This window comes from Panthera uncia (assembly GCF_023721935.1).
Source record: "Panthera uncia isolate 11264 chromosome E2 unlocalized genomic scaffold, Puncia_PCG_1.0 HiC_scaffold_19, whole genome shotgun sequence".
Lineage (NCBI taxonomy): Eukaryota > Metazoa > Chordata > Mammalia > Carnivora > Felidae > Panthera > Panthera uncia.
The window spans coordinates 12,851,195-12,876,005 of record NW_026057588.1 but is presented as its reverse complement, the minus strand read 5'-3'; the positions used below and the strand labels follow the sequence as shown (position 1 = coordinate 12,876,005).

At 56.5% G+C, this 24,811-nt stretch overlaps 3 protein-coding genes across 9 annotated transcripts; 2 read left to right on the top strand and 1 right to left on the bottom strand.

The window, feature by feature from the left end:
• The first annotated feature begins 266 nt into the window (after window positions 1–266).
• RAB4B (RAB4B, member RAS oncogene family) lies at window positions 267–8,810 on the top strand. Of its 2 annotated transcripts, XM_049621801.1 has the most exons (8): window positions 267–403; window positions 1,599–1,679; window positions 1,952–2,066; window positions 3,408–3,470; window positions 3,559–3,713; window positions 4,758–4,853; window positions 4,949–5,079; window positions 8,434–8,810. In XM_049621801.1, exons 1-7 carry the CDS (start codon window positions 388–390, stop codon window positions 5,062–5,064), a joined length of 642 nt encoding a protein of 213 aa, XP_049477758.1. In that variant the 5' UTR covers window positions 267–387; the 3' UTR covers window positions 5,065–5,079; window positions 8,434–8,810. The 2 variants fall into 2 exon arrangements, with proteins under 2 accessions (XP_049477758.1, XP_049477757.1); XM_049621800.1 differs by lacking the exons at window positions 267–403; window positions 1,599–1,679 and having other exon boundaries at window positions 1,735–2,066; window positions 3,346–3,470.
• Window positions 8,811–8,902: 92 nt separating this feature from the next.
• On the top strand, window positions 8,903–19,369 carry EGLN2 (egl-9 family hypoxia inducible factor 2). Of its 6 annotated transcripts, XM_049621796.1 has the most exons (6): window positions 10,177–10,354; window positions 11,398–12,470; window positions 17,409–17,528; window positions 18,004–18,140; window positions 18,362–18,429; window positions 18,711–19,369. In XM_049621796.1, the coding sequence occupies exons 2-6, from the start codon at window positions 11,634–11,636 to the stop codon at window positions 18,764–18,766; spliced, it is 1,218 nt and encodes a 405-aa protein (XP_049477753.1). In that variant the 5' UTR covers window positions 10,177–10,354; window positions 11,398–11,633; the 3' UTR covers window positions 18,767–19,369. The 6 variants fall into 6 exon arrangements, with proteins under 6 accessions (XP_049477749.1, XP_049477754.1, XP_049477753.1 ...); XM_049621797.1 differs by lacking the exon at window positions 18,362–18,429 and having other exon boundaries at window positions 10,162–10,354; XM_049621792.1 differs by lacking the exons at window positions 17,409–17,528; window positions 18,004–18,140; window positions 18,362–18,429; window positions 18,711–19,369 and having other exon boundaries at window positions 8,903–10,354; window positions 11,398–13,135.
• A 46-nt stretch (window positions 19,370–19,415) lies between these two features.
• Window positions 19,416–23,214, bottom strand: LOC125916159 (cytochrome P450 2F2-like). The gene is given in 12 exon segments (XM_049622320.1): window positions 19,416–19,582; window positions 19,584–19,653; window positions 19,753–19,891; window positions 20,098–20,198; window positions 20,201–20,292; window positions 20,348–20,487; window positions 20,574–20,750; window positions 21,121–21,281; window positions 21,519–21,827; window positions 22,099–22,261; window positions 22,909–22,975; window positions 23,162–23,214. Coding segments are annotated over 12 exon segments (1,560 nt in total). The 3' UTR covers window positions 19,416–19,494.
• Window positions 23,215–24,811: the final 1,597 nt, after the last annotated feature.

Sequence of the window (24,811 nt, the reverse complement as noted above, 5' to 3'; positions counted from 1 at the left end):
CTGGAGTCTCGACTCTGCACCCGTACTCCTGACCAAATCCGTTTCTCAGCTCGGCTAAGCACCTCCGTACGGTACCTTCCCACTTGCTCAGCCAATCGCTCGTCTTAATCCCGCCTCCCTCGGCACGTCCCCCTCTCACGCCTCCAATCCGTGCTTTTTGTCCCGCCTCCTGGCCGTCGAGTTCGCCAATCCCTGCCTTTGGGCAGCGTGGCCTGGTATCCCGCAGCCCTAGCGGGTCGCGCCGTAGGGGGGTGGAGGCGGAAGTGGCGGCGCCGGCCCCGGGAGTAGGAAGGAGCCGGGGCTGCAGCCGGAGTGGAGCGGCTGCCAGCCGAGGAGCAGGCGCGGCCGCGGCGCCATATTGCGGCCCCAAGCGGCCGCGACCGAGTCATGGCCGAGACCTACGGTGAGGGTGGTGTGCCGAAGCCGGAGTCTGGGGTCTGGGCCCAGAGAGGATGCGGCCTTTGGGGAATGGGGCGGAGCCTTATGTGCCAGGGGGCGGGGTCTGGTATGGGGCAGGGCCTGGTGGATACTGGGAGGGGTTTAGTGGGTCTGAGGCTGAGCTCCATCTATTTGGGCGGAGCCTGAGGGTCTGGTGTGTGGGTTAAATAGATCTGGGGCGGGATTTGAGGTAGCCAGTCCTGGTGGATCTGCGCAGGCCTTGAGAGAAAGGGTGGGCCTTAATGTGTCAGGGCGGAGCCTGAGTGGATCGGGTGGGGCTGACTGTGAATGGCAGGGGTCGAGCCGGGTGGGCTAGGAGAATCCTGAGGGGATGCTGTGGACCCTGGGACTGCTCTGGCTTGAGAGGTCTGGAATGGGGTTGGGGATGAGTTGTCCTTGAATTAGGAGGTGGGAGGGACTAGTGACAAGGGGTGGGGCTTAAACTTGAGGATAGGGGCAGGGCCTTGGGCCTGGGAAGGAGGGGCTGAGAATTGGAAAATCTGGATGAAGGGATGAATTGGAGGTGGGAGGACAGGGTGCGATAGAAAGAGCACTGTTTTAAGAGTCAGAAGGAGCTACATTCCTTCAACAAATAAAGGAAAAGCATTGGGACCAAGTGCAAAGATTCCGAGGTGGGAACCAGCTTGCCATTTTTAGGGAATAGACTGAAGGCCTATTCAGTCTAGAGGCTAGAGCAGAGTGAATGAGAGAGTGGTAGAAGGTAAAATTGTGAAGGGTAGGATTTCAAGATGGCTTTCAAGAGGTGTTCACAACATAGTAGGTAAGATTTTGAACTCTGGAGTCAGTTGACCTGGGTTCGAATCCCTGTTCTGCCTGGCTGTGGGATTGTGGGCAAGCCAGTTAACTTTTCTGGCCTCAGTTTCCTCATCTGGAAGATGGGGATGATTGTTAGTATACTTCCCTCATAGAGTTTTTCTGAGAATGAAGCAAGCTGTTGACGTAAGTAAAGAACTTTAAAACTGTGCCTGGTATGTAGTAAGCTCTATATAAAAGTTGTCTGTTACCCTTCTTACCCATTGCTCTGATTCTGCCTGTGTCTGTTTGTCTCCTTATAACTGTGATGGTCTCTTGGTTTCCATCTTTTGCCCTGTATCATTCTCTCCATATGGGTTTTCCTGATTTTGACTCCACCTGCCCAGACTTCCTCTTCAAATTCCTGGTGATTGGCAGCGCAGGAACTGGAAAATCATGTCTCCTTCATCAGTTCATTGAGAATAAGTGTGAGTTTCTGGGAATGGTCCCCGGATCACTGAACTGTGGGCATGGGCATGACGTGGGCAGGGGCATGACGTGGGCAGGGGCAGGGCTGGCCAGAGGTACAGTTCCAGTGCTGGCTGCCTGGTCCTTGCCTTGGTATGTATTCTTTGCTAGACCCTCCCTGAGCCTCAGTCACCCCTGCAATGAGAATGGTTTTGTACAGGCTGAGGAGGACTTGGAGGACAGGGAATCTTCTGAGCCCCTGCACTGCCTCTTTTCTCCCTCCCACTCCCAGTCAAACAGGACTCCAACCACACAATCGGCGTGGAGTTTGGATCTCGTGTGGTCAACGTGGGTGGGAAGACTGTGAAGCTACAGATTTGGGACACAGCCGGCCAGGAGCGGTTTCGGTAGGTGGCCTGGACTCCCAAGGGAGGGGGCGGGCAGAGGACAGAGGAAAGAAAATGGGGGCGGGGGAGGGGGGGTTGTGTGTGCAGAATCACTTGGAGATATGACAGGAGCCAGGAGACATTGAGAGGGCAGGCAAGGTCGAGGGAGAGAGACAGAGACTGCTTACAGTTACCTCTAGCCAGAGAGAGCAGGAGTCCTGGAGAGAGAGCAGAAACAGTGAGAGAGAAAATGACATTGAGAAAGAAGCCTAGTGAAGGGAGAGACCAACAGACCCTAGAGCGACAGCGATAGATAGACCCATATGGCTGGAGGGATGGACACTGGCACCCCAGGAGAGGTGCTTAGGTTGGGGGCAAGGGGTAGAGATGGAAAAAAGAGAGATTGAAAGAGAAAGGGAAACTGGAAAGAGATATACACACTCCGAAAGGGACAGAGAAAGAGAGACAGAGACTGAGCAGAAGAGCAAGATAAGGGTGATAAAGAGACACAAAGAGAAGCAGGTCAGAGCCAGAGACAGGGAGGGTGGGACAGGCAGAGCCAGAGAGACAGAGAAATGGATGTGTTTTGGGGCGGGGGGTGGGGGGGGGGAGAGAAAGGTGTAGGGCTCAGTGCACAGCATGTCTTCAGGAAATGGCTGCAGAAAAGGTGGGAGATGCATAGAAACCCTGAATCTGAGATACAGAGACAGAGGAGACATGAGGGAACCCAGTCCATGAGGAAGTGTGGTCCCAGGCCAGCACGTCGTCACTGCTACGTTAATATTGGCGTGTAGATCCACTGTGTGGGAGACACAGAGAAGGTGAAGGGTGTGCGGCTTGCGCTGGGTTTGCAGTAAGTGCTCAGTGTACGCTCGTGGAATGATTGCCTGAGTTCCAGAGGGACCAGACAGGTGACTGGGAGATGCATACAGTCGGCCACAGTGGGAGAGGGACAAGCGGATGTAGTTGCAGAGCACGTGGCCAGGCCTGGGCAAAGGGGAGGTGAATGAATGAACGCATGAGAAATCAAGAGCGAGGGTGAGAGAACCAGGGCCACAGAGACAGACAGAGATAGAGAGACACAGAGAATGAGAGACATACACACACAAGAGAGACGGACAGGAAGACACAGACCAGTGAGGACATACAGAAAGACACAGACAGACAGACAGACAGCTAAAGGAGACAGAGATTGAGGGAGACAAAGAAAGAAATTGTGGCGAGACCAGACCACTGCCAGCTTTTGGGGGATGGGCCAGCAGTGAAGGGGGGCCTCCGAACCACCAGTCTCTCTCCGCAGAGGGGGGCAATCTCAGGGCAGACCCCAGCCTCGGGGGTGACTGGGTCCCCCTGGCCCCACAGGTCGGTGACACGGAGTTATTACCGAGGCGCGGCTGGAGCTCTGCTGGTGTATGACATCACCAGGTGGGTACAGGGAGAGGAGAGGGTGGGGCAGGGCCTGGGCAGAGCCCCTGTCCTGTGCCTGCCTCCCTCCTGTCTCCCTTCTCCATAGCCGGGAGACCTACAACTCGCTGGCTGCCTGGCTGACGGATGCCCGCACGCTGGCCAGCCCCAACATCGTGGTCATCCTCTGTGGCAACAAAAAGGACCTGGACCCGGAGCGTGAGGTCACTTTCCTGGAGGCCTCCCGCTTTGCCCAGGAGAACGGTGAGGGTCCTGTGGTGGGCCAGTGGCGGAGGGCAGGGGGTGCTCAGCAGAGGAGCAGGGGCAGTCCCTGCAGGCCTGCAGGCCTCCCTGCGGCTATGCCCAGCAAGAGAATGTGGAGATTTAGAGGTCTGGGTTCAAATTCAAGTGTTGCCACATGTGAGCTGTGCCACCACTCTGGTCCCGTTTCCTCATCTGACAAGTGGGAGTCACGGCCTTTCTGTCTCAACATAGTACGTGATGGATGGCTCAAGGGATTTGGTCCATGGAGAGCCCACCGCACTGCCCGGATGTGGCAGCGGCCTCTTGAGGAACATTGGCTGCTAAGAAGGTTTTGGCCAGTGCAGGGTATTGGTATAATGTGGGGGCTGCAAACTTCGATGGCCCGAGGGGCCAGGCCTGTTTTGTGAATAAGAGAGATAGGACAGGGCAGACCCCAGGTTAGCAGGCACCAGTGTTAGGGGCGTGAACAGGACCAACAGCCACAGCAAAAGGTGTGCAAGTATAAACTCACTTGAAAACTTCGTGTGGGCCAAACATCTACTGGCTCAGGGTCTGTCTCCATGTTCCCCAATTTGTAACTTCCAGGTTTAGAGGATGTCTCGCCATGAGAAAGATGTGGGTTTGAGTCCTGGCTCTTACTTTCTGTGCGGCCTTGTCATGTGGCTGAAGGGTAGACTGTGGTGGGCCTGGGCCTGTCCTAGATGGTGCTGGGGACAGAGTGTGAAAGACACCCTGGGCCCAGTTGTCGTGGGCTCACCGTTAGTGGGTGGGGAAAGGGGACACCACCCTCTGCAGATAATGACAGCCCAGAGAGGTCAGGGCTGGGATAGGGGAGACACAGGGGGGCCCTGGGAGCCCAGGGTGGGGCACCTGGTCCTGCTGGAAGGTCAGAGAGAACTTTCTAGGGGAAGAGGTGTGTAGGCGGGAACCTGGGGAGGTGGCCCTTCACAGCAGGACAACAGAGGCCTGGAGTGAGGGCAGAATGAGAGGTGGCAGGTCAGAGTCAAGGGGAGGCTGGGGACTGACCCAGGCCCTGCCCCCTAGAGCTAATGTTCCTGGAGACTAGTGCCCTCACGGGTGAGAACGTGGAGGAGGCTTTCCTGAAGTGTGCCCGCACCATCCTGAACAAGATCGACTCAGGTGAGGCCCCTGACTGCCCAGAGTGGGAGTGGGAGTAGAAGGCAGGGCCCAGAGGTCTCTGGGGGACAAGTCCTGACCTCTCCCCTGCCCCCCAGGTGAACTCGACCCCGAGAGGATGGGCTCAGGCATTCAGTATGGGGACGCATCCCTCCGCCAGCTGCGGCAGCCTCGGAGTGCCCAGGCCGTGGCCCCTCAGCCCTGTGGCTGCTGAGACGTCCGGAGCCAGGTGGGAGCCCAGGGCCTGGGGACGGCAGGGGTGGTGTCCTGGCAAGGGGGGGATACGGAGCGGAGACGGAGACACAGAAAAGGAGAGGTGACAAGAAAACCAGGGTGAGAAAAGAGAGACGCAAAAACGGTTTAGTGAAAGGAGCCATCATCCTGGCCTCAGGGATGTCCTCTCCATCTCACCACCACCTTGCTGCCCTGGATCTCCGACCCACCCATTTGGCAAATATTTATCGAGTGTGCACTGTGTGCCAGGTCCTGTTTGAGCAGTGGGCTAGAGAATTCCTGCCCTCGCAGGGCCAACATGCTCTGGGGAGGAGACAGACAATAATCAAGACACATAAGAAAATGATATTGTAGTTAAGGAGATAAGAGCTATGGAGAAAAATAAAGCAAGGAAGTTGGGGTGGGGAGGTAAGGAGTGGAGTTTTATGATGATGTGGGAAAGCCCTTACTGAGGAGGTGACATTTGAGCAAAGACCTGAAGGAGGAGAAGGTCAGGGTCATATGGGTCCCTGGGGGAAGAATGTTCTAGGCAGAGAGAACAGCCAGTGCAGAGGCCCTGAGGTAAGTCATGCCTGGCCTGGATGAGGAAGTCCATGGAGGCCAGTGTGGCTGGAGTGGAGTATGTGTGTGTATTGAGGGCTGGGAGCGGTAAGTAGGAGATGAGGTCAGGGATCAGGGGAAGGAGATCATCAGGTAGGGCCTGGCTGTTGAGGTGGCTCTGGGTTATACCCCGGGTGGGATGGGAGCCACAGGAGGGCTCCGAGCAAAGAAGGGACAGGACCTGATTCAGGTCTTCCCAGGGTCCTTCTGGCTGCATATAGGGGAGAGAAGGGGGTGGGCGGGGGTGGTTGTTGAGAGACCAGTGAGGAGGCTACTGCAAAGTCAAGCTGAGAGAAGATGGTGGACAGGACCAGGGTTGGGGGGGAGGAGGGACTGAGACGTGGATAGCTTTGTATCCTCCCTGGTCTCTGTCTCCAGTCTTGTACCCTCTTGATGGAGCCACTGGGTCTTTCTAAAGCACACATCTGATCCTGTCCCTCCCCTGTTTAAAACCACCCGTGGCTCCCAGGGTTCGTGGGACCAAGCTGAAGCTCCCAGCCTGGTGTTTGCCTCCGCCAGCTTCTCCTGCCTCAGCTCACACCTCTCCCCAGCACTCAGGCCACCGCAGCCACACCAAAGTTCTTTCCATTTTTCTGGCTCTTTGCTCATGCTGTTCCCTCTGCCAGGAACACCATCTCTGACCGCCTCCCCCTCCTCCAGCAAGCCTCACTTCCCCTATGGTTGGTCCAGACTCCTTGCCGGGCTTGCAGGATCCTACAGGATCAGGTCCCATCCTCACCTCTTTGGGAGGGTGTCTGTCTTGCCAATTACCCCTGTGTTTCACACCCACCCCTGCTCCCCACCTCCCGCTATTGGCAGCTCCAGAGTGGCTGAGGGGGGGAAAGTGCTCAGACCTTGGGTATACTTTGAAGCAGAGCCAACATAATTTCCTGATGAATGGATATGGCATTTGAAAGAGAGGAGTCAAGGGTGAGTGTTTAGGGCAGAAAATTCTTTTCCTTCCATGCCTCTGCCTCTGCTGTGCCTCGGTTAGGTGTGCCTGTCTGTCCTCCAGGCTCCTTTCTTAGGCCAGATGCCACTCATCTGCTTTCTGCTAAAACGACTCTTGCTGCAGGACACCTTTATCAGCTTCCCAGATGGGGTCACTGCCTCTAGCTGAGTGGTCTCACAACTGCCCCCTATTTTTTAAAGCATTCAGTCTGAATACTTGATCATTATTGTTTGTATTTGTCCTCCCCATCTGAGAAGGGAGGGAGGTGACAGATCAGAGATTCCCCAGCCAGGTTGCCTGTGTTTAAACTGACTCTGTCACTTCCTACCTGTGTGACACTGGGCAAATTATTTAACATCTCTGGGCCTTGGTTGCCTCACCTTCCAATTGGGGCTAATAATAGTACCTACCTCACGTAGGTTTTGTGAAGATTAATTACATTAATCCATGTAAAGTCCTTAGAACAGGGCCTGACACTTAGTGGAGACTCGATAAATGAGGGCTGTGAATTATTTTTCTTTTCACTATCCATTTTAAAGAGTCGGGCTGTGTAGAAATGGATGGGTGTGTATTCTTCACCCTCGGGCTTAGTATAGCATCCATTTCAGTGTTTACCCTCAGTGAATCAAATGTAATAAGACAGTGCTTTTTCAGATGTTACTGACTGCAGTCTGCAGGAGGAAATCAATTGTATACTTTGATCTAATACAGTCACACACACATAGAAGACTGAAACACTTTCCTAGCACTAATGTTTTTTGATTGAGGTGAAATTCACATGACCTAAATTTAGCCCTTTTAAGGTGCACCATTCAGTGGCACTTAGTCCATTCACAAAATTGTGCAACCACCACCTCTGTCTTGTTCCAAAACATTTTCATTACCCTAAGGAAACCCTGTGCTCAGTAGGCAATCATTCCCCAATCCTCCCAGCCTCTGACACCCAGCAATCTGTTTGCTGTCGCTGTGGACCAATATTCCTATTACACGTGATGTACTCTGATATTCTCTATTCTTTTTTTTTTTTAATTTTTTTTTTTGAACGTTTATTTATTTTTGAGACAGAGCATGAACGGGGGAGGGTCAGAGAGAGGGAGACACAGAATCTGAAAGGCTCCAGGCTCTGAGCTGTCAGCACAGAGCCCGACGTGGGGCTCGAACTCACGGACCACGAGATCATGACCTGAGCCGAAGTCGGCCGCTTAACCGACTGAGCCACCCAGGCGCCCCCTGATATTCTCTATTCTATTTTATTCGTTCATTGACAAATTGGCCAAGGCCCACCAAACTGATTTCCCAGCCCACTCATGCAGTGCCGCACACTAAAATCACCTGGAGAGCTTTAAAAGCTACTGATGTCTGGGCCTCACCCCAGAGACTCTGAAGTGATTTCCGGATTTCTAGAAGCTCCCAGGTAATGCTATCTGTAGCTGAAGCAACAACCACTAACCAAATGCGGCTCTTCAGTTTGGAAAACACTGGAATGAGCCACGGTGATCCAGGAACACAGAGATAACAAAGGTGGGATGCGAAATTTAGATATTGAGATACTCCTCTAATAGACTCCAGGGGTCAGCTCTCTGAGACAGATAAATAGGGAGATACAAGTACCCTCAAAGAGATAGCTCCAAATTGCCTGCAGAAAATCAGACGGCAAATGTAGGAACTTTGGGAGAAAAAGAAAGGTATGCGCAGACAGACACAGATAGGAGGGCAGGAAGATACCCAGAAATGAGGCAGAGATACCGGCTGGACAGACTGAGGATCCCTGTAGTTCACCACACACTTTTCTTTCAGCTCACCTGTTCTCCAGGACCAGCCCTGCCCTCTGGCTGGGGCCTAGCCCCAGGCCCTGGGAGGCAGAGCCCCTCACCTGTCCTGGCCCCAGAGAAGCTGCCCCGCCACCTATCCCCCTTCCCTGGCCTGGTGGGGCCTGGCTGAGGGGCAAGACTGAGCCACGGGGGAAGGGGGAATCCGTACCTGCTGCTGCTTCCTCTGTCTTGGCTAACCCCTGTCCCCCCTGAAACCCTAACCATACTCTAAGAGTTCCCAAAGCCTGAGACCAGGGCATTTGGCCCCAGCTTCCTGCCTGGCCCTGCCATTGCGAGTATGTGTTATTTATTGCCTGGAGGCCTGTTCAGTCCCTACTCCACCTCCATAAAGCATTGTTTACACCTGCGTCTTGGCCTCCGTTATTTTGGGGTGATGGGGAGGGAGGGGAGACAGAAGAGGTCCCTGATGGAAGAACCACGTGTTTGGGGGTCATGTTTGTGGTTTGGATATGATGTGGGGGTACACCATGACTCAGATGTTTGCTGTGGAGGGGGGTTTCTCACTGCACTTGTTGTGACAAGGCATGCTGGAGGCCCACCTGTGTAGCGCTGATGTCCTTGTGTTTGTGATGTGTGTGATGGGTGTGTGATGGCATCTGTAGGAATGTGTGCTGATTGTGTGTGACACTGTTGCTTGTGACCGCTTTGTGTCCTCAGTGATTGTATCCATGAGGCTGGTGGTGTTTGGCACCAATGCCGGGGAATGAAAATTCAGGTTTGTAGGTGAAACCTACGTGTGTTTGATGCTTGAAAGTTCCAGGCAGTGTCTGACTATTGCGTGTGTGACTGTGTATGTATGCCCTGAGGTGTGTTTGTCTTAGTGTGAATTTGGCATCTTTGATACACCCGTGTGTGACCATGAACCCTGAGTATGCCCCTAAAGGCTTTGTGGGCCTTTGTGCAACCCTGACCCTTGCATACTTGAGACTGGTGTATATCTCTCTGCGTCCTGGTGAACTGACAAAACCAGGGACAGGTGCAGCCCCCTGAGACCCTCCCAATTTCTCTGCCATCCCCAGGTCAGCACTAACCCACTCAGAGGGCAGGCCTGAGCCCCTAAACCCCCGTCTGCCCGGGCAATGGTGGAGGGGGCAGGGTATTTAAATGACATCTGCATAGTCTTCCAGGCAGGGTCGCCCAAAATGTTCATAGACCCAAGGCTGTTAGACAAATGTCTTCTCTGCGTAGCCTTCGTAGGTTGCCCACAATTGTCCCGAAGAGGCAGGATGAAGCGGATCATATTTTGGCACACATCCCTTCCAGTCCGCTCTCTCTTCTCTCAGGGGCGTTCTGCACTTCTTTCCCTCCGTTATAGAAGGTACTTAAGTAGATTACTAATGTGCGCATTTACATACATTTCCCAACTAACTGTGCAGACATTTATCACATCTCTATTCTTGGGCGGTGAGAAGGCGGGGCTGCCCATGTAAATAACCTCATTTGCATGCCACTGTCCGACCCGGCTACACGTCATTCTCCGGCGCTCTGGGCTCTGAGAGGGTGGGCAGGCCTATGTAAACAACCTTATTTGCATGCCCCTCCCACATCGCCTGGCCTACCGCAGAACCCTCCCCCCTTTCTCCGATCCAGCCCTTTTAACCCCCTTCCTCCTCCCGGGCAAAAGGGGCGGAGTGCAGTACGCAAATGAGCCTCGCGTTGGCGGCCGACCCATTTCCCCTACCTCCAGGAGGGTGTTCTGAACTTCCTTGCTCCGCCCCGCGCGGTTCACGCCTGCGCACGCACGGTCTCCTCAGCGGGTGAGGTCACGTGCCCAGCGGGCGAGGCAGGGGCGGAGCGTCGCGGGAGGTGGGGGCGGGGTATGGCGCGCTGGGCGGCGCTGGGCGGCTGGCACAAACGACGGCGCCGAGGCCGGAGGAAAAAGCTCGGTGAGGAGAGAGCTAGGAAGGGAGCGGGGCGGAGAGGGCGCGCGAGCCTGGGCGCGGGCGCGAGCCGAGCGAGGTGTGGGGGCGCCTGCCGGCCCGGCGTGGCGGAGCGCTGCGACCCCGGGAAGGGAAGGGTGGGGGTAGGGCGTGGGGGAGGGAACGCGCCGGGCGCGTTGAGTGCCGGCCGTTGAGGGCGGGGGAGCGGAGAGCGCGCGCCGGCCGACGGCGGTGGTGGGGGGGAGGGAATCCGGGGTCCGAGCGGTCCACGGGCCGGGCCTCCGTCGCCTGCGGCGCCCCGAGCTGGGAGGCCCGCACCGAAGGGGGTTGGGAGGGGCCGCCCTCTCTTGTCTTGTCCCCTCCCCCGCCCTTCCCCCTGTCGTTGTGGACCCTCCTCCCGCGGCTGCCTTCCGTCTGTCTGTCTGTCTTAGGCCCTCCCTTCCGTCTGGGTGTGTGTCAGCCGCCGGCTGGCTTCCTCTCGTTGGGCTTAGGTTGACCCCTCCGCCCCGTTCAGTCCGGCCGTCTCAGGCTCGCCCTCCCAGCTTCTCTCCGGTCGGCTTTTCCGTCTCTGGACCCCCCCATTCTCTTTGTCTCTGGACTCCCCGGTTTGCTCTGTCTGTGGAGCCTTACGTTCCCGCCGTGTGTCCCTGGAATCCCCAGGCAGAGTCCCCCCCACCTTGTGTATTTGTTTCCAACTCTCGCGCTCCCTGCTGCCCCAGTATTCCTTTTCTACTCCAGGCCCCCTCTCTCCTTGCTGTTCAGTTTCTGTGTCCGAGCCCCCACCGCAGTCCTGTGCCTTTGGGTCATCTCCCCAGTCTCACTCCTCTCTTCGGCTGCCTCCCTCACTGCCTTCTCTCTCCGTGATTCCCCCCTCCCGCCCAAAGTTCCCATGATCTTCTCCCCGACTTGGCCTGGCGTTTGGGGGGGGGGGGTCTCCGTAGCCAAGTCTGCCTTCCTCCCCACTGCCCCCTGCCACTCCTCACCGCTACCCCCCGCCGGACTGCCTCTAGCTCTTCTCACATTCTGTTTTTTCTCTCTCCCCCTTGCAGCCACCCTGACGGGTCCTTTCCCAAGCCCCTAGGGGTGGCAGAGGACTTGGGGACCAGCGAGCACCCCCAGGGCACGAGAAGAGCCTCTGCTGCCTGCCCTGCCTCATCCTGCCCCACGCCAGGCTCAGCCGTTCCGGCCCCCGGCTGCATCAAGTGGAGGAGGCGGAGGCGGAGGAGGGTGGCACCATGGGCCCGGGCCGTGCCCTCCATGCCCGGGGGATGAAGACGCTGCTGCCATGGACAGCCCGTGCCAGCCGCAGCCCTTGAGTCAGGCTCTCCCTCAGTTGCCGGGTTCTGTGTCAGAGCCCTTGGAGCCTGGCCGGGCCAGGATGGGGGTGGAGAGTTACCTGCCCTGTCCCCTGCTACCCTCCTACCACCGACCAGGAGCACCTGGTGAGGCCTCGGCGGGGAGCGGGACCCCCAGGGTCACAGCCACTTCCACCACAGCCAGCCCCCTGCGGGAGGGCTTAGGCGGGCAGGATGGTGGTGAGCTGCGGCCCCTACAGAGTGAGGGCGCTGCAGCACTGGTCACCAAGGGGTGCCAGCGACTGGCGGCCCAGGGCGCCCGGCCTGAGGCCCCCAAACGGAAGTGGGCAGAGGATGGCGGGGATGCCCCTGCACCCAGCAAGCGGTCCTGGGCCAGGCAGGAGAACCGGGAGGCAGAGGCCGAAGGGGAGGGCGGGATGGGCTGCAGCAGTGACAGTGGCGAGGCCAGCGCAGGGCTGAGGGAGGAGGTGCTGCCCGCCACGCCCGAGCGCCTGGCCCTGGACTATATTGTGCCCTGCATGCGGTACTATGGCATCTGTGTCAAGGACAGCTTCCTGGGGGCAGCATTGGGTGGCTGTGTGCTGGCCGAGGTGGAGGCCCTGAAGCGGAGTGGGCGCCTGCGTGACGGGCAGCTGGTGAGCCAGCGGGCTATCCCGCCACGCAGCATTCGCGGGGACCAGATTGCCTGGGTGGAAGGCCACGAGCCGGGCTGCCGAAGCATCGGGGTCCTCATGGCCCACGTGGATGCTGTAATCCGCCACTGTGCTGGGCGCCTGGGTGGCTACGTCATCAACGGGCGCACCAAGGTAAGGCTGCAAGGGCCTTGGAGGGGGATGGGGCAACGCTTCTCTATCGGGTACCTGTGCGCTTGGAGACCGGCTTCTGGGGTCACAGAAGGGTTTAGACAGCTCCAGTGGGGGGAGTGTTGGTGTTGGAGTTTGCTTTGGGCTCTGCCTCCGTGTGGGGACGTTGGGGGTCTGTGCACTTTCTCTTTCCTTGTTTCTCTATCTTTTCATCCATCCCCGTCTCCTGGTCTGTCTAGTCCCTCCTGTTGTCTGTCTCTGGTCCGTCTGTTCTGTCTTCCAGGCAGGAGAACCAGGAGACAGAGTGGGGAGGGTGGCAGCGGTGAAGCCAGTGCCAGGCTGAGGGAGGAGGTGCTGCCCGCTGCGCCTGGCTGGCGCTGGACTCCATTGTACCCCTGTGCCATGCTGTGGCATCTGCAGCAAGGACAGCTTCCTGAGGGTGGCGCTGGCTGCTTGTGTGCTGGCCTGGGAGATGGGGGTCCTGTCCTCCACCTTTCCTGTGCTTCCCCATCCTAGACTCTCCCCTCATCCTTTCTGTCTCGTTTATCCATCTCTTCATTCCTGTTGGTCCTAATCTGTTTTCTTGATTTTCTATTTTGTGTCTTTTGGTACCTTTTTCTTGTTTTAGAGTAGTTGTTGTTAATCCTTTTTTTTTTTTTTTTTTTTTTTTGGCCCTTTTTTTTTTTTTTGAGTTTTTTTTTTTACCTTTTTTTTTTTTTTTTTTTTTTTTTGGACACCTGGGCTTTTTTGACAATCTGTCAGAACCACAGACCCTTTTTTAAGAAAAATGCTCTTTTGTGGAGTTTATGGGCAGTCATCAGTGTCTCCAGCTGCCTGTTCAGGAACTTAGGGTCAGGAGCTTTTCAGAAGACCTTGGTCCACAGGGCCTTTCTGGACAAGGCCTCGTAGGGAGTGCCTGCTGCACGCCAGTGATGCCTGGCTGGTGGCGGGGCTGCTTGCTTCCCTGCGGGCATGAGGCTGTGCTCCTGATGTCTCCCTCTTCAGTCTGATCCCATCCTGGGTCCTGCCTCTGTACAGCTCTGCCACTGGCTGGAGCTGGCTTAGGGATCCAGGCTCCCTCCGGGCTGAAGCCGGCATCCTCCCCACCCAGCTGGAACTTGTCCTGTCCTACTTCCTTCCTCTTCCTCCCTTACCTGATAGCTGGAGAGCCAGAGGAGGCCTTTCCCTAGGCTCTGCTCCTGCGAAGCAGGAGAGATGAGTGGGAGTCTCCCTGGCCACAAGGTCCTCAGCACCTGCACCCCAGGTCACCCACCTTCATAGGAGGGAGTTTGGGCGGGAGACCACGAGAGCTGAGTGGCCCAGAGCAGCATGCTTTCCTGAGCCTCAGTTTGCTCATCTACAGGATACAGAAATCAGTTAAGTCCCCAGCTAGTCTTTGGCAGTTTTAAGAGAGAAGGGGAAAGTAGAGGGAGCCGATTTCTTCTCCTTTGGTGCTTTGGATGTGGTTGGGGACTGGGGGTGTTGGGACTATTTTAGTCTTGGGTGACTTCTGTTGCTCTGGGAGGTAAGAACAAACCAGGCCAACTGAGAATGGAGGGGAGGACCCAACCCAATCACTGGAGTTCCTCTCAGACCCTCCCCTGCCCCAGTGAGACAGCAACTCCAGGCTTTCCTACCTTCAAAGGGCAACATCTGGCCTCCCTCCCCAGGCTTTGGAATAAGAGTGAGCTGAGGTGGGTGGCCACAGAGGTGTTGGGGGCACAGATCACCAGTGTGGCTGGCGTCAGAAACAATCTGCCTATTGGTCATTCTTTTTTTTTTTTTTTTAATGTTTATTTATTTTTGAGAGAGAGAAAGAGAGAGTGTGAGCAGGGGAGGGGCAGAGAGAGGGAGACACAGAACTCGAAGTAGGCTTTAGGCTCTGAGTGTCCTCACAGAGCTGGACATGGGGGTCAAACTCAGGAACCGTGAGATCATGACCTGAGCCAAAGTCGCACACTTAACCGACTGAGCCACAGTCGCACACTTAACCGACTGAGCCACTCAGGCACCCCATCTGTTGGTCATTCTTGAGTGGAACTCCTGTTTTGTTCTCCCAACTTTCTCTAGTCTCTCTGCTCAGTTGACCTGCAGATGGGAGAGAGTTGACTCCCACTGGCATCAAGGACTGCCATCGGGGACCATAGGGCGGGCCTGGCTGGCTTGGTTTGTCCCTTTCAGAGCAGCTTGGAGGTGGGACTGTCTCACTCCCCAGTTTCTAACTCTGTGTGTTTGGGTTGGGGTTTTTGGCACATTGTCACCAATAGCCCTTAAATCTTTAAGTCTCTTGGCTCTGACACAAGCTACCCCTTCCCTGAGATGGGAGGGTGAGGAGCAGACTTCCATGTCACTCTGCTTGTTGTCCTTTTCCCTGGTAGGAGCGGAAGTAGATGCTTCTCTGGGGCCATGGTGTGTGTGGGGGTGGGTGGGTGGGGGGATCGGTGGAGTTTAAAGGGCCTGTTTCTGTTGCCAGTCTTCATGCACGACTCCCATTCCATACCAGAATACGGACGCTGTCCCTGCATGCGTGGTGGGAGACCCTGTGTAAGGGTGTGGAGGGCCGGACAGGTTGGAGTCCCTGAGACCCAGAGGAGTGCTTTCAGTCAGCAGCTACTGCCTGGGCGCTAGGGAGACAAGCTCGGCCCCAGAGGCTTCCATGGGCCTGCCTGTCAGGCCAGTACTAGGTAAACAAGTACTTGTGCTGATTTCACATTGAGAGGGTAGAATGGAAGATCAGCCCAGGTGTATTCAGCCGGATACTCAAGGTGCCCTTGGACCCGAGATGTGAACAACAAGGAGGACCAGGGGAAGTGTGTACCAGGCAGGCGCAGAGGCCTTGTGGCTGAACTTGGTCTGGTGAGAGCAGTGAGGAGGCCCGAGGTGCTGGAGCAGAGTGATGGGGATGGTAGGTGAGGTTGGTGGCCTTGAAGGCTGAGGCTGTGAAAATACACAATTTATATTTTGTATTTTCTTGGAATGTGGTGGGGGTCTTGACAGGGATCTGAGCAAGGAAGAGCTGGAGAAAAGGGTCTCTGGCTGCCGTGTGGGGATGGATTGTGGGAAAGAGGCCACAGCACTGGACTCCCTTCCTCACCCCGTCCTTGTGCAGAACCAGCAAAATCTCTGCTTGGATTCTGTCTGGGGAGGGCTTGATGGCAGGCCACCCGGACGTAGCCACATTCTTCCTCCCAGTGGTGTGGTTGCTCAGAACACTGACCCGTTTGCAGGGAGTGAGTAGTGCAAAGAAGGTTCTCCTGAACCAGGGGTGTGGGGGCCAAGGTCTCACCCTGGCACTGCCAGAGAGAAGCATGGCTCCCCACGGCTGGATGGCCTTACCCAGCTGAAGCCCTCCTGGCTGCTCCTCCCCAGGGAGGCGCTGTGCTCTTTTGGGGACACGTGTTTAACGCAGAGCTGTTTACCATTCGTGCTGGGTTGAGCCCTGGGAGTGATGTGTTGGAAGAAGGCTGAGGATTGAGTCGGCCTGGCCTGCCACAGAGTGCTAGGCAAGGCTCCTGTTTTGGCAGCAGATGCCAATCTTTCTGGTCAGGGCTGTCTTTCAGGGCTGTGGCCAACAGGTGTAGCTGAGCGTTAGTGGGGAGCATCAGCAGGTGGTCTGTGGCCTGGCACCAATGTGGGTCAAGGCGTCGAGACAGGTGGTCCAAGGAGCCAGAGGGTCTGCCTGCCAGTACTCCCCTTTTGCCTTACACAGTCCTCCCAAGTGGCTTTGGGCAAAGGGTAGGATAGGGACTTTTTTTTTTCTTTTTAGCGTCATTTTAGTCTGTGCTTTGGCTCTCCATGTGACAGGTACCTTGCTTGGTGCCTGCCCAAACATCTGTCTTGTTTGCTTCCCACAATACCTGTGAGGTAGTTGATCAGCTCCATTTCATGGATGCGGGACCTGAGACAAGGAAGTGAAGTCTCTTGCTTGATGTTACAGCTCGTGTGGCAGCACTGGGACTCGAACCTGGGAGTTAGGTCTGAAGGAATGCCTGGGCCCTTTTCCTTACACCACATCCACTTTTCTGTCAGCTCCCTAACGAGAAACAGGCACCCCGAGTGGCCAGGCCCTAGGCCTCCATGTGGTCAAGGGTGGCCAGGGGGATGGCACCCAGCAGGGGGAGGAGGTCAGAACCCTGTGGCTAGACCTGTACACACCGAAGCCAAGAGCTGGAGTGATTTCTCTTAGGTCTGTGGGGGTCAGGAATCCAGAGTTCTGAAGTCAGAGGGCAGTAAACAGAGGAGGTGTTTAGTACAGATGAGGCCATTGAGGCCCATGTAGATGATGGGACTGTCAGGGGCTACCCAGCAAGGTCATTCTTGGAGTGGGAGTTGGATTTCAGGTTCTAGTCACACACAGGGTTTGGGTACCTTTTCATATGTGTAGGAAACACACAACTTGGGATTCTTTGTAGTCAAGGGCAGCAGTCCTCAGCATTGCTGCACATTAGAATTACTTGGGGGAACCTTTAAAATTTCCAGCCTCCACCTTAGACCAGATATTTCAGAACCTCTGAGATGGGCCTGGGCATCAGCATCCCAGGTGATTCCACTCTGAAGCCAAGGTCAGGAACCATGGTCTAGAGCAGTAGGCCACATTCTTCCATACCAGAAAACATTTAAATTGGTTTTATTCCACTGAGAGGTCTCAGAGGGGCGGGGGTCAATTTATCTTTAAGTAAAATCCTCAGTCGCTCATTGAGCCCCACCTGGGTGCCAGGCTCTGGGCATGTGTGTACAGGGAGAGGGTTATCAGGCCCAAGAGCTGAAGTTTCTGGTAGATGGTGGCTTAGCTGGAAAAGAAGAAAGTCTGGGGGCTGGAGCTCTTGGAGGAGTCGGGGGACAGACAAGGGGCACGGAGGGGTGAAAGAGAGGAGGTAATGGCTGCTTCCCCAAATATCGCTGCCTAGCCCCAGTAAACCCACCTCCATCTGTCTCTGCCAGGCCATGGTGGCGTGTTACCCAGGCAACGGGCTGGGGTACGTGAGGCATGTTGACAATCCCCATGGCGATGGCCGCTGCATCACCTGTATCTATTACCTGAATCAGAACTGGGACGTCAAGGTAGGGGGTGAGGGTGAGGCGGCTGCATTGCTCCATTTTCCGCTCCCAGCTCAGCTTCTGGCATTCTCCCGTTCCTCTTCTCAGTCCACAGCCGGGCAGTGCAGTTAGCCTGCTGGCTGGCTTTTCCTGGGAAATGGCACCTCCTTCTCTCCAGCTGACCATGTGGTGGCAGCACGCACCCCCCCCCCTTTGGTGAATGGTGCTGTCTGCCTCACCTCTGGTCTAAGGAACACTCCCCTCCCCTCCCCCCCACCCCTACCCCATCCCATTTCCTGTCTTTAGTAGCTTCCTGCCCCAGCTCCATGGTGATGCAGACTCTGGGCTGTCATTCACTTTAAGAACCTGAGTGGTGGGAGGGAATGATATGTGCAGCTGCCACATCCCCTTGGCAGGCTCCGGAGGGCAGGGTGGTGCAAGGCAGAGGGTGGGGGCTGGACCGGCCAGCCTCTTGCCTCATCCTCTGGCCTGCCCTCAGGTGCATGGCGGCCTGCTGCAGATCTTCCCTGAGGGCCGGCCTGTGGTTGCCAACATCGAGCCACTCTTTGATCGGTTGCTCATTTTCTGGTCTGATCGGCGGAACCCCCATGAGGTGAAACCAGCCTATGCCACCAGGTATGACCCATGCTTGCGGGGATGTGCTCAGGTGTCCCGTTCTGTGCCAACAAAGACTTGTCAGACCCCGGGAGTGGCCAGGGAGTGGTGAGGTGCTGAGAGGGGCCTAATTGGGAACAGAACCAGGCTCCAAAGGGTGAACTCTAGTGTCACTGGATACGGTGGCTGGAATTGAAGAAAAGTAATCTCTAACTGCCCTTTGGGGCTGCTCTGGTCCCCAGGTACGCCATCACTGTCTGGTATTTTGATGCCAAGGAGCGGGCAGCAGCCAAAGACAAGTATCAGCTAGGTACCTGCTTCCCAAAGGGCATCCCCTCCCTCAAACCCTTACTATTCCATGTGCCTCCCAAGGCCTCAAGTCCCCTAATTCACCTTGTCAGTCTCTTAACTCAATTTTGTGACTCATTTTTTTCTCCTCTCTGCCTATCTTCTCTAGACAGCCCCACTCTCCCAGCACCCCCCCAGCATGAGCCCCATTTCTTCTGGCCTCTCCTCCATCTTCCCAGGTTTTTCTTGGCTTCTGTGTCCCTTCCCTGATGACTCCCCCTCTCCTCTCCTCTTAACCCCCAGCATCCGGGCAGAAAGGTGTCCAAGTACCTGTCTCACAACCTGCTACGCCCACCTAGTGGCCAGCCCCAGAGCTGCATGGACAGACAGCTTGCCCTGACTTCGGGAGAGCCTTTGGCCCCTGTGCTGCTGGCCCAGCAGCCCACCGGTCTCGGTGCCTGCTCCTTTTCTGCCACCGCTGCTGCTTCTGGCTTTGCCTCTGTCCTGCTTGGTGTGGAGGGCTCCGTCTGACGCTGAGGACCAAGGAGGAGGAGAGACCTCTGCTGCCCTTTGATGGGGGCTGGGGTTGTGACCTGGGCAGGGGCCAGCATTGGGAACTACGTCACTGGAGCTGGGGGCCTGTGGCTTGCCCTGTCTGGTCGTGCCCCTCAGACATGGAGAGCTGGAAGGAGGTATTGCTGCCTCCCACCAGGATGCAGGAATAGGGGTGGGAATGTCATGGCCTGATGCTGGCAAAGGTTTGTTGTGGCGGGGGAGTATCTCCAAGCCCCTCCCCCCCAACTCCTCCAGCCTGGAATGTGAAGTGACTCCCCAACCCCTATGGCCGTGGCACCTTTTGGACTAGGCTGCCACTACGTGGGCAGGAGAAGAGGTGCTGGGAGGAGCATGGGCGTGAAAAGTCCTGTCAGCCAAGAAATAAAAGTTTACCTCAGAGCTGCAAACTTCTGACTCTTCCTCTCCCTCTTAATGGTAAGGAGACCTGTCCATTTGCAATTCAGGGCCTTTATTGACGAAGGCAGGTAAGGAGGTCTGAGAGCCAGTGAGCAGAGGGCAGCTGAGCCTGGCCTCAGCGGGCCACCAGGCGGAGCTGGAAGGCTGGGGGAATATTGCCCAGGCCGGCGTACTGCGGGGTGAGGTCGATGCTGGTGGGGCTCCTGCAGGATGGTGGTGAGGAAGAGGAAGGTCTCGGACCGTGCCAGGCCTGCACCCAGACACATTCGCTTGCCTGAGCACACAGGGACGCAGGGTGGGAACCATGTAGCTGCTGGGGGCGGGGCGGGGGGGGGGGTTGCCCAGGCTTGTCCCCTCCCTTCCTGGCCCATACCTGGGGCAAAGGGCATGAAGGCATCTCTGCTCTGGAACTCGCCCTTGTCCAGGAAGTTGGTGGGGTTGAAGCAGTCTGGGTCCTTGAATGGGGTGGGGTCCTGGTGTGAAGACACCAGGAGAGGAATCACAAAGGTGCCCTGGGGGATGCATAAGGATTACCCTGTGGACTTGATTAGCCATGGCCTTTTATCCATCCAAGACCCCTTGTAAAAGCCACTGGGAAGGTGGACCTTCTTTTCTGTTCCCAGGACTTTGTAACTCAGCATCGGACAGGCTCAGGTCTGATGCTTTAGGTTCTAGGAGCTCTGGGGCCCTGCACAGAATCCCCTTGCTCGGTGGGTACCTTGGGCAAAAAGTAGCCACGCAGGTGGGTGTCCCGGGTGAGGGCGCGTGGCAGCCCCAGCGGCAGCACGCTGATGAAGCGCTGGATCTCGTGCAGCACGCGTTGGTGCAGGACAGGCGCTTGCAGTCCTCCAGCCTCGGGGTGCGTGTCCCACCTACCACTGCACTTTGGCAGAGGGCGTGATCTGCGTGTGTCCTGACCCCCAGCCACCCCCAAACCCTAGCCCCTCATCCCAGGCTTTCCAGCTCACAGACCTGCCACCTCAGGGTACTTAAGCAGAATAAGGAGCCCGTAACGCAGAGTGGTGCTTGTGGTCTCAGTGCCGCCAAAGAAAAGGTGTGTGGTCATCACCAACATCTCCTGGAAATGGCTCTCTGGGTCTTTCTGTTCCTGCGTACAGAGATGGGCGGCTGCCATGTGCCTGGCACCTCTTGGTGGGCGGCATGGGTAGAATTTAGGGTAATAGGGGCCTGCACCTTCTCCATCTGATCGAGGAAGCAATCAATGAAATCGCGGGGCTCCCCTGGCAGCCGTGTCTGTTGGTGCTGCTGGATTTGCTCAGAGATGAAGACCTGAAGCTCCGTGAAGTTTTGAAAGATTCGGTGGTGTGGACCCGGGAGCCAGTCAAGGAGGGAGGGGAAAATATTGTACATCTGGGGGGACAAGATGGCAACTGGACCTTGAACAAGACCACTAGGTCCCCTGCAGGGGAAATTACAACCAGGACTTAGCTTTTTTTTTTTTTTTTAAAGTAGGGCTTTAGTCCCAGCACAGAGTCCAACTCGGGGCTTGAGCTCATGACCCTGAGATCAAGACCTGAGCTGAGATCAAGAGTTGGACACTTAACAGACCGAGCCACCCAGGTGCCCTTGCACCAGGATTTTAATGTTCTTAGTTCTAGAACTCTTCCCTTCCAAGATTCCAAGACTCTCAATCTAATGATCCAATGTAGGCAAAGTGTATGTACTTGGGGCTTGGCACAGGTTTGACACGGGAGGAAGGGACTGGGGTGGGCCCTCTCACCTCACCCCATCTGGAACTCATGATGCGGAAGTTGTCATTGAAGAGGTCCAGGAGCCTCAGGAACTCTGGGTCCTCATAGCCATAGCGGTTCCCGAAGACCACCAAACAGGTAACATTAGATACAGCATTATCTAGTAGCCGCCGGGGGTCAAACGGTGCTCCTGGGGGTGGAAACAGGACGCGGTCTTAATGCGGTGGCTTGGCTTACTGACTTTGTTCACTACAAATGTGCCGCACCTCCTTTTTAAGTAATCTCTACACTCAACGCGGTGCTGGAACATCCTGAGATCTAGAGTCCCACGCTCTACCAACTGAACCAGTCAGGCGCCCCACCAACCCTTTCTTGATCATTAGCCACATCCACAAAAGGTCCCTTTCCTTTCCCGACCAGGCCGCACCAATGGTGGCTTGAAATTCGCCAAGCAGACAATCCGCCTCCTCCAAGATGCGCTCCTCTATGGTCCGCGCTCCCAACCGGAACTCCTTCAGTGCTCCCAGTGCCAAATTTCGCAGCGTCAGCCAGCGCCGCCCGTTAGAAAACACGATGCCTGGGGGTGGGGCAGAGAAGGGGACCACCCGGGGAGTTGGCCACGCCCGTCCTGGAAGCGTCCGGTCTTGGAGCCCGCCTCCTCGCCACCCTTCACTCTGCTGCTTTCCAGACCTTTTTGCTGTAAACCCAGCCTTCTCGGTCCTATCCGCACATTGGCCTCACCTCTACTGGTCTCGATCCCTTACGAGCGCCTGATCTCTTTGGCTTTGACTCTTAGGCTCTTCTCTTCTATTGGCTGCACGAGGAACCGGCACCACCCCCCGCCCCCGCTCCTATTTGGTCCCTTTTAGCTCCGCCCCACCTTCCTGCTGTTTGCCTTCATTGGCCTTTATTCTTATTAGGCACCGCCCCATTGCCCCGGTCCAACCCTTTAAATCGCTCGAACTGGGTGGTCTAGGCCAGCACTTCCGCCGCCGCCGGGGACTCACCGTTTCCGCGAGTGAAACGTTCGAGCACAGCCGTGGCCCCACGGCCAGAGAAGGCATCCGCCTGCAGCACTAATGCGTCCCGCAGCGCTGAGTAGCCGCAGAGAACCACTGCAGGGCGCCGGCCCAGCCGCACTGTGAACACCGGGCCCCAGCGGCCAGAAAGCTGCGCAGAGCCGTTGCTCAGCGGGTCCCGGTCGGGACTCTTGACCGCTTCCTCCACCCCAGAGCCCCGCCCCCATCTCTCTCTAACTTCAGACCCAGGAGTCCCCATTTCAGCCCCTCGTTCCTGGCCGAGGCGCTCAGATTCCCACCTCCTCCTTCATCCACAGGAGTCCAGGACCCCAGCTCCCTCTTCCCTCGAGATCTGGAAGACGAAGTCCCAAGCCCTCTGCACCCTCAGAACCAGGCGTCTGAGCCCTCGGTACTCTCTTCCCCACCCTGAACCAGGAGAGCGGACCTCTCTGCACCCCTTCCCCCCGGATCCCCTATCTGACGTCCCACCCTAGGCTGTTAACTCCCTCAGGACCCAGAAACCGGGGCGGGTAGAGGGAGGCAGGGAGCGGGCGGTACCGGGAGCTCAGGCCCACTGTCCCCCTCCTCCTTCAAACTGATGCCGGGGCTCCCAGCTTCCACCCCTAGTCTCCTCCTTTCCTGGAACCCAGGACTCCAGGCCCCTCAACCTTCCTCAGGACTCATGGGGTCAGAGCCCTCAGCTGTCTTCATTCAGAGAACCAGGTGTGTTCCAGCCCCCAGTCCCACCTCCACGAGTCCAGAATCCTTCCCCCCATCCCCACCCACTCTCGGGGTTACCTCCATGAGAGTATGGTCCAGCCGTCCAGACTCCAGCTGCAGCAAGTTCCCCAGCAGTGGGAGCGGCCTGGGCCCAGGGGGTAGGACCCCGCCGAGGCTGAGGGCCCTGTGCACCCCAACCCCGCCTGGCTAGCGCCAGCAGCAGTAACAGCGCTGTGACACCCGTGGACATCATGCTCTGTGTCCTCCATGCCTGCCCCCCTTTGCCTTTATGTGATTCCCTTTGGGTCTTGGGTGGAGGAGGGGCGCATACCGGGAGTGGGAGAGGTGGGCGTCTCCAGACCACTCATTCTGCAGATTCCCCATCCGAGGTCTCCACCCAGCCCCCAGCTCTAGCTCTCTGTTGTGCCAGGCACAGTGTGCCCTATTTGGCAACTTCCATGTCAATGCACCTGTTTGCATCTTTCACATCAATACACCTGGCCAACAGGTGCACCCTACTGAGCCTTTGGGTCCTTCGGGTCCATCTTACTTGGCCTGTAGATGTGCATTTCTGAATGCCCTGGCCACCTTTGGGCCCGAGACCCCCTGAATGCTGTACTCTATACTTCTGATTCCTAAATACGTTCTTGACTCCTAAAAACACCCCTGGTGACATACCCTTTAGCCTGGCACTCCTGTGCCCTGTGCTTGTGATTGCTAGGGACTCGCACCTGAGCCCTTGTCACTTCCATTCCCTTGCTCTTGGAACCTGGTATTCTGTACCTATCTACCAGATGCTCCCTCAAATCCCCTAGCCTCCTGGCACCCATCAGCCTGGCATTTCTGTGCCTAGCCTTATGACTCTTGGGTGCCTTCCCACATGCTGACCTCCTTGTGCCTTACCCTGAACCCCTCACCACCTCTGTTCCCAATGCTCTAGTTCCCAGATGTCCCTGAATGTCCTATGCCCATGCTGCTGCACCCCATGTCTCCAGTTTCCCATGAGTCTCGCTGGGCACCCCCACCTGAGGCCAGGTCTTGATGGCCACGCCTGGGGGTGTGGGCCGGAGGGCACAAGGTGCCCAGGGGTAGGGTTGGGGTTGGGGCTGAGTCAGAGTCCAAAACACTGTTCAGGAATGAGGCCCACCCTCCCACCAGCACCTGCCTCACCTGGCCGTGCCTCACCAGATCAAGCCTTCTGACAGGTGCCTGGCACAGGGCCCAGAGGTGGGGAGAGGGTGGGGGCCGTGCACTGTCTGGAACTGGGCTTGTTTCCAGGAATGTCTCTCAGTATCTCTGTCTCTATCTTTGTTTCATCTCTCACTCTCAATTTCTGTTTCTTTGTTCATCTCTCTCTCTTTCCGTTTTACTCTCAGTACCTGCTTCTGTTCATATCTGTATCCCTCCCAGTTTATCTTACCCTTAATCTCCCTCTTCCCTGTCTCCCTGCCTCTATCTCTGCCATGGATCTCCTTCCCTGTCAGCCTTTCTGTCCAGGAACCCAATGACTGGCAAGGAGTGTGGGCAGGCCTCCTGCCCCCCGCCACCCCCCCCACCCCCCCCACCCCCCGTTACAGGGGCTGACTCCAGAGACAGCAGGGGTGCTGCGGGGTGTGCCCTCCCCTGACCTGGCCCCATCCCACTGTGTCAGGCTTTCAGATGAACTGCTTTCTCTGGGTCTCTTTAAGAGCTGGCATTTGTTGTTCACTTCTGTATCCCCAGCACTGAAATACACAGTGGGGGCTCAGTAAATGTTGAACCAATGCATGACTCTCTGTATCCTGAATTCTGTCTGTTTCTATCTCTAACTTAGACTCTATTTTTTTCAGTTTCTGTCTTGCTGAATCCTTGTGACTGTCTCTCTTCTTGTGTCTCTGTCTCATCTTGTGTGTGTGTGTGTGTGTGTGTGTGTGTGTGTGTGTGTGTGTGTTTATTTATTTTGAGAGAGAGAGAGAGAGAGCGAGCATGAGTAGGGGAGGGG

Bases quoted from the DNA above. Each gene is read 5' to 3' on its own strand.
- RAB4B (XM_049621800.1), top strand. From the start codon at position 1,860: ATGAGAATGGTTTTGTACAGGCTGAGGAGGACTTGGAGGACAGGGAAT. The intron at 2,067-3,345 runs GTAGGTGGCCTG...CTCTCTCCGCAG, and splicing joins GCCGGCCAGGAGCGGTTTCG to AGGGGGGCAATCTCAGGGCA. The intron at 3,714-4,757 runs GTGAGGGTCCTG...CCTGCCCCCTAG, and splicing joins CCGCTTTGCCCAGGAGAACG to AGCTAATGTTCCTGGAGACT.
- EGLN2 (XM_049621792.1), top strand. From the start codon at position 11,634: ATGGACAGCCCGTGCCAGCCGCAGCCCTTGAGTCAGGCTCTCCCTCAG.